The 10,934-nt window shown below is 46.2% G+C and overlaps 2 protein-coding genes across 2 annotated transcripts in view; both read left to right on the forward strand.

Moving 5' to 3' along the window:
- Nucleotides 1-898: 898 nt before the first annotated feature.
- Nucleotides 899-8,246, forward strand: tmprss7 (transmembrane serine protease 7). Its single transcript, XM_062479642.1, has 18 exons — nucleotides 899-1,141; nucleotides 2,057-2,276; nucleotides 2,442-2,572; nucleotides 2,761-2,828; nucleotides 3,162-3,355; nucleotides 3,453-3,488; nucleotides 3,664-3,892; nucleotides 4,143-4,267; nucleotides 4,410-4,522; nucleotides 4,744-4,850; nucleotides 5,004-5,140; nucleotides 5,308-5,415; nucleotides 5,576-5,683; nucleotides 5,814-5,930; nucleotides 6,474-6,669; nucleotides 6,838-7,106; nucleotides 7,309-7,445; nucleotides 7,895-8,246. Exons 1-18 carry the CDS (start codon nucleotides 1,076-1,078, stop codon nucleotides 8,051-8,053), a joined length of 2,520 nt encoding a protein of 839 aa, XP_062335626.1. The 5' UTR covers nucleotides 899-1,075; the 3' UTR covers nucleotides 8,054-8,246.
- An 865-nt stretch (nucleotides 8,247-9,111) lies between these two features.
- Nucleotides 9,112-10,934, forward strand: part of LOC134035396 (suppressor of tumorigenicity 14 protein) — a 10,158-nt gene continuing 8,335 nt past the window's right edge. The window contains 3 exon segments of the mRNA XM_062480395.1: nucleotides 9,112-9,333; nucleotides 10,036-10,213; nucleotides 10,649-10,773. Coding sequence (XP_062336379.1) covers nucleotides 9,112-9,333; nucleotides 10,036-10,213; nucleotides 10,649-10,773 — 525 coding nt within the window.

The raw sequence follows: 10,934 nt of genomic DNA on the forward strand, positions 1-10,934 counted from the left end.
TCGTGGCTTCTAGAAATCTCACACAGGCAACAGGTCAACTGGAAATGTACCGCCTACAGCTCCCTGTGCCTCTCCAATGAGGCCCTGAATGTTCTGACCACACCTGCAATCGTCCCAGATCCATATATATTTCAGGAATGTGAAAGTTTCGTTTTTAAATGCTGTGTCTCTGTGTGCCTATACATGTGCTTGTAATCTCTTTGTGTCTGTCAGTGTGTTGTGCCTCTTATTTGGGAGTGACACACCCAAAAGTGTTAAAATTCAGACCATTTAGCTGGTTTGATGAAGATGCTGCTTAGTCTCGAGATTCCTTCCTCCCTTTATTTCCAGCTGATGCCATTTTTATTTATTTTTTTCTTGATAACGCCAACGGAATACATTCACCTTTTTAATTTTTAGTCCTTATGACCATGGTTTTAGTTATTTCTCTAAGGCTGGCCCCTTTTTGAGTTTGAGCATGTTGTAAGTAAGTAAGGTTTGAATGTCTGCGCTAAGTACAGTCACAGGACATTCTCCTCTTCGTGCTCTTACACACTAACCCTGTTAACACTGTAAATAAATACTGTTGTACAAAAATACCAAATACAAATGGTTTCCTTTATAATAATTATTTGGGTATCTATATTGCCTCTCATACATAGTATTCTTTATTATAATTTTAAAGAGACCAAAAAAAAAAATCCTCCATTTTTCGGCTCCAATTCTTTTGATTTGAATTTTTGGGATGTGGATTTCTAAAACATCATGACTCGTGCGTTCCAGAGTCTCAGAAGAAAACATTTTCTCATAGAAAAAAGTTTGTTTTCAATGGCTCTGTTGCGTTCTAACTAGTACCCTAATCTACAGCTACGCTCGCCTGTGCGGATGGATCTAGTTACGCACACACACCTGGTACCTGAACCCTGGAAGTGAGGCGTCCTGGACCGTTTCAACGCTGCACACGCCTTTCTCTTCGCATTTTCCATATTAGCTTCCGTTAGTTTCTACAATTCAAAGACAATGAAAACAGTAGGGGTCAATCTAAATTGGAGGATTAGATGATATAAGTAACTCCGGTGGTGTCCCTGTGTCTGTCATGGGGACAGAGTGCGAGGACACCGAGCTGACAAACAGCGATGCATCTCAGTCGGACACGGCTAGTGTGAGTACGGTCAATATACACCGGAATGCTGACATTCTTAAAAGTATATGTTTAAGTAATGTGTACTTTCCAAAGTCTGATTATGTGGGTCAACGAAAATGAACACGCAACTGGTGCAGTAGTATCCTAGTGCTTTGTAACTAAACTACGCCAGCTTTGCGTTATTTTATTTATTATTGTACCAGAATTTACTTTGTTTTCTAAGACAAGAAAATAGTAATGTATTTAAATCACTAAAACGTATTAATGTTCGGTTTTTCGAATAGAACATCTATTCCACTTCGGATGAGATAAGGACGCGACTGAATAATTTACGGACAGGGAAACTCAATAAGCAAGCGAACGCTGGCAGCTACGAAGCTGAACTGACCAGTGACTATATGATCGACATCTCTTTTAAGATAACGTCTCCCACTCTATATCGATTAAACCCAATATAGTTTCCATTCCCTTGACCTAATTGTGATTACTTGTAAATGCCTATTCATTTTCCAACCGACATCCTATGGGTAGGCTATAACCTAAGGGTCTCTAGTCTGCATCTGATATCCATTTTGCCACCCAAGTCTTTATGCAATCCAGTTGGAGCCAAGGATAGTTTGCATTTTGACCTTGTACCTGTAACATAAACCTTGCTACACCTTCTATGATCCGACTTCAAATATAAGTGAACAGAAACTTATCTTGTCTGTATGTATTAAGCATGTGGACACATTTGTCCATGCTGCTTGCAGGACAGTTCAGTTAGTCTATTTAAAATGACCATAAATTCATCATAAAATCTGTTTCTCACATTAAATAGCTTGGAGCTCAAACATGTATCAAATTAGAGGCTGTTTCACTCTGTGGCCTGAGTTGTCAATGTCATCCATCCATCCATTCATCCATTTCTTCATTCTGTCCTTGACGCTCCAGGTTGCGGATGTGTCGGTGGAACTGGCCACGGTGGACCACACTCTGCAGAGTATCTGTAAGAGGTACAACCAGCGCAGACGGAGGCCCAGGACAGCCAGGAAGCCTCGGAAACCCAGGCAGCTGTGGCACACCTGGAACCTCCAGTACCTGGGCATCATCATCACCGTGGTGGTGTTTGTGGTAATGATCATCATGTGGTCGCTGCTCTGGGTCTTCATATGTACGTACACGCACAGACACGCACGCACACACACACGCTTTCCTGTTAGACCAAACCCTTTCATCTTATTAGGATGTCTGTTTAACTGGGTGCCGTCTTCTTCAAATAATCCTTCTTCAAAATCATAAACTAAAATGTAACATTGTTGTTTTGTTGTGACCCCAGTTCGCAGGGAGAGTAACAGCAGTGTGTATTTTGCCGGAATGTTTCGGGTTGCCAACGTGGAATTTATACCAGAATACCGGCACGCGGAATCCCATGAGTTTGTATCAATGGCCAGCAAGATACAGCATGTGGTATGTGAAGCATGAGGTCATACTGCTTGCACACAGACACACACACACACCTGACCACTGTTCATGCTCAACCTGGAGGAACTAAACACTTGGAGATCAATGATAAAAAACAATGATTACTGTAGTTTGAGAATGTGTAGACCCTTAAATCCTCCTGGCCTGTGCTGATGTGCTGTGATGTCCACCAGGTGAGCAGTGTGTACAGGACATCCTCAGTGTCCAGACTCTACCGACAGGCTCTCATATCAGACCTCAGGTACAACCAACATCCACTGATGAAAAACCATGATTTACATTACATTTACATTTAGTCATTTAGCAAACACTCTTATCCAGAGCGACTTACAGTAATTACAGGGACATTCCTGTAATTAGGGTGAGGCAAGTAGGGTGAAGTGCCTTGCCCAAGGACACAACGTCATTTGGCACGGCCGGGAATCGAACCAGCGACCTTCTGATTACTAGCCCGATTCTTTAACCGCTCAGCCACCTGACTCCCTATGATGAATCAACAAAACAGTGAGCCGTGGCAGATTACAACGTGCTGTCGCCTAGTTTGCCGGCACCAAATGTGTTCCCCTCTCCCCAGTAACAACAACAAGGGGGGCGTCCTGGTGTATTTCTGGATGGTGTTCGTAGTTCCCCGTCTGAAGACCCCCGCGGTGTGTGAGGAGTGTGTGGGAGCCATCCTCAGGGACTCTGTACACACCAGCATGCAGAACAGGTCGTCCGTAGGCTACCTGATGAGCCTACCGGTGGATATCGACTCCATCCTTGTCAACGGTGCGTGAGGACGCATGCACGTGTGTGGTCATGACAACCACGTCTTTGTGTTATCATTCGACCTCATTCGACTAATTCACGACCTTCTCTCCATCAGCCGCTCTGCGTTCAGATTATTCATCAACTGCAGCAGGTAGATTGCCCTCGTGACTGCTGCACATCCACAACTTAACATGTCTCATTTTTGGAATAAAAATAACGCTTATATTTGTCAAAGAATAATGAGCGACAGATGCGAATGTGATCCTGTCCCGGGGGGGTAGCAGCGTACGTGTAGATCTCAGACGGTCCCCATCTCCCCCGTCCAGGCTCCCAGTGCGTGGACAAGCTGTATGCCAACCTGGGGGGTCAGAGGGTGCCCCTGAACGTGTACTCGTCCTGGGGGGGTCTGAGCTGCCACGTGAAGCTGACCTCTGCCCCCAGCTCGCTCATCCGGCTCAACATCACCTTCCTCCTCATCGAGCCCAGCGACTGCGAAAGTGACTCCCTCACAGTGTACGATGCTCTGCTGCCCATGAGGGGGCGCACTCTCCACAGGTGTGTGTGTGTGTGTGTGTAGGACAGGGGACTGAGTGTACTGTTCACAGGTGAGTGCGTACAGTATGCAGAGTATCCCAACTCGAGACAGTTAGGCCTTTCTGTCTGAGGGAAGCCTCTTTGATTTAATGGACTATGCGGTTGTTAGGCTGCTCGTTTAAACTGTGCAGTGTTCTGTACGAGTCCATTCACTGTCCATCATCTGTAATCACTGCTGCTTCTGAAAACTGCCCTGCCTGTGAGTCACTAGGCTGTGTGAGCAGCTGTCCACCCCCATCTCCCTGGTGTCCACCTCCAACGTCATGCTGCTGTCCTTTAGGATGACCGCAGGAAACAAGAACTTCAGAGGATACTTCGAAGCCATCGCCGGAGAAGGTACGACACGGTATCAAACCTACAGAGGAAATGACTTCATTTATATTCCCTGTGTGTGTGTGTGTGTGTGTGTTAATAGGTAATGTGAGTAGGTCTGTATGTGGTTCACCGTGTTTCTCATGGTGTTTCGTGGCCCTTTCAGAGTGTGTGTCTCACATTGAGACAGATCTGGAGCCTGGTTCCACGGGTCCCATCTTTAGCCCCTTCTACCCCAGCCTGCTCCCCCCACAGTCCTCCTGCGTCTGGAGGTTTCAGGTAGCACATGCACGCATTCCTCAAGCCCTACACAGCTCTCCTAGCTACTCAACCACACAGACATACAGGAGGACTCTCACACACACACACACACACACACACACACACACACATACGTACAAATCTTCAAAGCTGTTAGTTAAGGTGTTCACGTAGGGGTGTTTCAAAATCCTGGATTGTTCTGTGATTTCTATACTTTTGACCTTGACTTTCGTTGTAAGACTCCAAACAGGGCTCTGGGCGTGGCTTTGCAATTTGAGAACTACGAACTGAACCAGAAGGACCTGAAGGCCTGTGAGCATGGCTGGTGGAAGGTCAACGAGAACCTGTGAGTTGGTGTGTCTGTGTGTGTGTGTGTGGAGTGTCGGTGCACATGTGTATGTGTCCTCATGCAAGCGGTATTTGGTGCATACCTGTCTACCATAAAAGGAGATATCAACCAGCTGGCCTGTGCGTGATGTCATCTGACGTTGTCCCTTAGTTTCTGTGGCAGCTACGTCGGCCACTCGACAGTGTTCCGCATCGCCGACCCCGTGTCGGAGGTGGAGTTCCTCTGCAGCTCGCGCACCTCTGCCCAGCCCTTCCAGGCCCAGTACAGCAGCTACAACATCAGCCAGCGTGAGGCTCTGTCAGGACACTATTTGGCCTGACAGCTCCACTCTCTAACATTCCCTCCAACCTCATTACTCAGTTTTTTTTTTACTCTCGTTCCTCTCAATCCTCCTCTGTGTTACTCTGTCCACCCTCTGTCCACCCTCCGGCTCCCCTCGTCGCCTCGCTGCCAGCCTGCCCGGAGAGGTCCTTCCTGTGTTCCACAGGGCTGTGTGTGGAGAAGAGCCGGCGCTGCGATGGCTTGGACGACTGCCAGGATGAGAGCGACGAGGTTTTCTGCTGTGCGTAACCGTATAGGAGGGTTTCAATGACCTGGAGAACCAGTGATGAGTCATTCTCCATCAGCACTTCTGTGACTGAATCTGGGTTTTATGTTTTGTTTTTGTTTTTTCAAATGAAATGTTTGGAGGACTGATGCTTATACGATGGTTTGCCTTTCAGCCAGTCCTTTAAAGAACTGTGGGGGCACCAGCCCTGTGCACCCTCTCTATGTGTGCAACGGGGAGAAAGACTGCATAGATGGCAGGGATGAAACCAACTGCACTCTGGGTACGTTTCAACTAAATCCATTCCTCCTATTCCACGTGTGTGTGTGTGTGTGTGGTTGCCTTTCTGTACATAACAAGACGTGTGCGTCTGTGTGTGTGTGTGTGTGTCTTTTTTCTCTGGTGTGTCACAGAGACCAGCTGCTCTGAGATCCGCTACAGGTGTACCAGTGGGTCCTGCATCCTGAAGAAGAACGCCAGGTGTGATGGACTCACTGACTGTCTGGACCACAGCGACGAGAATGACTGTGGTGGGTCCTTGTCGATATTTCACCACATGCAGCTTTTTATTGACCTCTATTAAACTATTCCAAAGTGTTCTGCCATAGTTAAGAGTTTGCTTACTTCAGCTGTGATCTGTTTTCTGGGAAACTAAAGTTCCCCCATTGTGTGTGTGTATGTGCGTGCACGGGTTTGATTAGTATGCTGTCGTTCCAGTCTGACCTGGCTGGGACTGGTTTGACCCTTCAGTAATGGCCCTCTGTGGTTGCTGTTATTATGACAAGGTCTGAGGGCTGTGGGGAAAGGCTAGGCTTTGATCATGGTCTGATATGCCACCCCTCCACACACACACAATTTTAATAAGTTTAGAGCTGACCTGTCTTTCAAAGTTGTGACTCAGCACTACTAGTGCACATGCACACAGATAAGTATAGCCCACACACACATTCACATGCTCAGATATATACACACATACTGTATACAGGCTATTCATATTTATACAGATAGAGGACAATAATTGGACATACACTTAAACTGTGTTGTAATACAAACGTGATGTTTGTGCACCTTAGACTGTGGATTCCCTTCACCTGTAAAGAGAATGGTCTCGGCCTCTGGCCAGGAGAGGGTGGTGGGCGGAGTCAATGCTGTGGAAGGGGAGTGGCCATGGCAGGTCAGCCTTCACTTCGCTGGTCACCTGTACTGCGGTGCCTCAATCCTGTCGTCTGATTGGCTCATCTCAGCTGCCCACTGCTTCGGCAAAGACAGGTTAGCTTACCAGAAATGTAGCACTTGACAGATCTTGACATTCAACTACAAGGTGTTGACCCTAAAAAAAACAAAAAAACAAAAAAAAAATCTTCATCTTGACAGTGTGACCTCCCTCACATATATGTGTGTGTGTGGTCCCTGACCTTTGACCTCTGGCCCTGCCAGGCTGTCCCAACTGCGCCAGTGGAGCGTGTACATAGGCATGTTGACGCAGGGCAGTGCAAGACACGTAGCAGAGATCCGGCGCATCGTCGTGCATGAGTACTACAACGCCGCCACGTTTGACTACGACATCTCCCTCGTGCAACTTAAGAAGCCCTGGCCGCCCTCCCTCATCCCCCTGGTTCAGCCGGTCTGCCTGCCCGCCCCCTCCCAGACCCTCACCGAGGCCCACCGCTGCTGGGTGACCGGTTGGGGCCACCGCTCTGAGGACGGTGAGAGACACGGAAGATGAGAAATACAAATTGTATTGCTAAAAAAAACTAAAAACTAAAAAAGACATTCAGATACTATTTATATCTGAATGTCTTTTTTATAATGTTTTTATTCCACTAAAATCTTGATTTGAAAGAATTTCTGAAAGATTGTCTTTCCTCTTTCCACTCCAAGTTCAAATCCTTTCTCGTCTCTCCTCAGACAAGGTGCTGCCGTCGGTGTTGCAGAAAGCGGAGGTGTCTGTGCTGAGCCAGGGAGACTGTAAGAGGAGCTACGGCCCAGTCTCTCCCCGCATGCTGTGTGCTGGGGTTCCCTCCGGGGAGCAGGATGCCTGTCGGGTGAGCACGCAGCCATGGTGCCTCAGTAGTGTGGACTTCACCTCAGAGGACATTGATACCCAGCATCGGCACTTCAATTCAATAAGCCTGTAATGTTAACAGATTATATTTTCGCCTTTATATAAAAATCTTCATGACAAATGTAAACAAAGTGCTACGTCAAGGAAAGCCCCAACCACTAGGTCTAGATGTCCCAACGTAGATATTCAGTTAGGGTTAATTTGGGAGTCAGGTGGCTGAGCGGTTAGGGAATCGGGCTAGTAATCAGAAGGTTGCTGTTTCGATTCCCAGCAGTGAAAAATGATGTTTTGTCCTCGGGCAAGGCACTTCACCCTACTTGCCTCGGGGGGAATGTCCCTGTGCTTATTGCAAGTCGCTCTGGATAAGAGTGTCGGCTAAATGACTAAATGTAAATGTGTTATTTACGTTGTGTGTTGTTCCGCATCCAGGGGGACTCGGGGGGCCCTCTGTCCTGCAGGGCCCCCGGTGGCCGCTGGTTCTTAATGGGCGTGGTGAGTTGGGGCGCTGGGTGTGGAAGACCCAACCTGCCAGGCGTCTACACCCGGGTCAGCAAGTTTACCTCCTGGATTCAGAGCTACGTCACCTGACCCAGACACACGCATGTTGTCTCACATGCTCCTCCTACGGTACATGAACTGGTGCTTTACCTGGTGGTCATAAAAAAAATTAAAAGTGGTAACAATCTTATGTTATATTGTACTGGCACTTCAGGCAATTGGATGACAGTTTTGTTCCAAGTACGGTACCAGTTTCTGTGTAAACAAAACATCAATGGGTAACTTGTTTAACTACATGCTCTTATGGTTCTTCCCTTTGGCACTTATTTTGGTTGTTCACAATGTGTGCTTCATGTTTTGGCTACTCGCAATGTTTTGTGGCTATCTCGTTGTTATGATCAGTGACCTATGCACTTTGTAAAGCTCTCTCTTGGAAGTCGCTTTGGATAAAAGCGTCTGCTAAATGAATAAATGTAAATGTAAATATTTTGTTATTACTGCTTTTACCCTGTAATTGTCAAATATATAACAACACCCTCGAGTTCTAGGATGCCTCTGTCATTTCTACATTGTTTAGTCAGATCAGTTCAACATTTAAAGTCTGTGAAAAAAGAGATTAACTTGTTTGTTCCTCATTGAATTATACCATCTCTTTAATCTTAATTACTTCTCCCTGCGTCATGTAAGATCCAGTCAACAAACAATGTGTTTAATACTATTCACCTAATTAGTTTTAATATACAACTGTATTAGTAAAGTTATAACAATTTTTTTTTACTACTTTTTTAAATTATTTAAGAATAACTTTACTAATAACTAATAGTAAATGATCACATATCTTATCACAAAGAGTATATTCATGTTGTCACATTTCTGTCTTATCTGGCTAGATTTAGTGTCTTGTGTAGAGAATCGATCTGCCTCTCAGCCAAGTTTCTCATTTATGTAATACCTTACACATGGTGGCCTCAAACAGTCTTTTGTTCTTCCCGGTTTTCTACACTGCCTACACAGCGGATAAGTTTGCCCACAATATCTGTCGCACGGATGGTTGTGTGGATTGTACCCTTTCATAGTGGTCCCATTGTGTCGCACTGCATTCTGGGTCTCCGTGTGACACCTGCCCACAGGTGTACTGCAGTGAGTGAATGCTTGCCGCATCCAACCCGCTCAGGTCGGGTTTCTGCTCTGTTTCAAAGCAGCGTCCACCAGGGTCTCCTCTCCATCATTTCTATGCCTGAGGTATTGTTGCATATCGCCTTCGCGGAGCAAAACGGGACAGTGCCATGAGGACTCTCTCCAAAAGCAGAACTTGCGAAGTTTACAGCGTTTCTGGTCATGGGCATTGTTATTCTACAGCCATCCTACAGGTAAGACAGGGGGGCAGCTCACCGCTGCACTTTCATCTTTGCCGAATTGTGAGGGAGACAAAGAAATTCTGTTCTGTGCAATCAAAACAGGGCACTCACCGCTTTGATTTACCTGCTGCAGTCGCCTGTAATTTTCACAAAACTTTTTTTAGATGTTCGGTTGCTGTTTCTTTTCAAAATGGTGTTTCGACTTACCGGTAATGGTTTCAGTTGGTGACCAACTTAGTTCAGACAGCTCTGCTTGATCTTAATTGTAGAATCGGTCTCTAGGGGTATCTGGTTCCTGCTCTCATGAATGTCCATGTCAGAGTTCGCCACTTGATTGAGTGCTGACACTGCCGTGGGAAAGCAGACCCCTCGAACCACGCTTTGTGCACTTTCTCCATGAATCCTGCCAAGTTCTAAATGTTTTAGTTGGTTCCTTTCAGCTGAATAGATGTTAGCATTTGCTCGCAATAAATCAGTAGTGATTTGCATTGAGAGCTGGTGGTAAGCAAAGATACTGGGGTGTACATTTAGGAAACTACAGAGTATCTGGACTTTCAACTTGAAAAAACATTAGTGGCCCTATTCAAATATATATAGAAAACATCAAAAGAATGTGTGAACTTCTCACTGAATATTCTAAAATATATCAAATAGAGAGATAGAAACTAGGCCATCAACGTCAACAGAGAGAGTTCATGCATGTGTCTCTGGCAGGGAGAGGGGGTCGTGGAGACCACCAACACACTCAGCCCCTCCTCAGAGGCAGACTCAGACCGGAAGCTTCCAGGAGCCCAGGCTCCAGTCTGCGGGTCATGGAGGAGGTGGGCATTGGGTGTCCTACCTCTTCTGCCCTTCACTGCAGCCGTTGCACTGACTCTACACTTCTTAAGCTGTAAGTAGACATACAGCGCCACCTTTCTCTGGTGGTGTGTGTGAGTGTGTGTGTATTAAATGTACACAGTCTAATGAGTGTGTAGTTGTCTTTAAAAAAAAATTATACGTTGAAATATCTGAGGTTATACTCAAAATAAACCTTTTGTAGCCTAACGTCTGTCATTAAAATATTGTCTCAATAAACAATGATTTGAATTAGGGAGTCAGGTGGCTGAGCGGTTAGGGAATCGGGCTTGTAATCTGAAGGTTGCCAGTTTGATTCCTGGACGTGCCAATTGACGTTGTGTCCTTGGGCAAGGCACTTCACCCTACTTGCCTTGGGGGAATGTCCCTGTACTTACTGTAAGTCGCTCTGGATAAGAGCGTCTGCTAATTGACTAAATGTAAATTAAGTTCCCCCAAATATGATTCTTTGATTGCCTCCCGCTTCCAGCTCCTCCCCCTTCAGTGTTCTACCTTGGCGGCAGTGTGGAGTTCCCCAACCTCAGTTTCTCATTGGACCTGACTGACCCCGCCTCTCCACAGTACCACCTCCAAACTCAGGCTCTGAGTCATTATGTAAGTGTAACTATCTCTGTGGGCCATACTCTTCTCAAACGATGCTCCATTCACTGGCTCCTTCTGAAGGTCACTCTTAAGGATACGGCCCTTCCACCTGCTCTGTTTTTCCGGAACCCTCTGTCCTGTTTTGATCTTGTCTTGAGCCTTCCTCAACCCCT

The sequence above is a fragment of the Osmerus eperlanus genome, chromosome 15 (genome assembly GCF_963692335.1).
Source record: "Osmerus eperlanus chromosome 15, fOsmEpe2.1, whole genome shotgun sequence".
Taxonomy (NCBI): Eukaryota; Metazoa; Chordata; class Actinopteri; order Osmeriformes; family Osmeridae; genus Osmerus; species Osmerus eperlanus.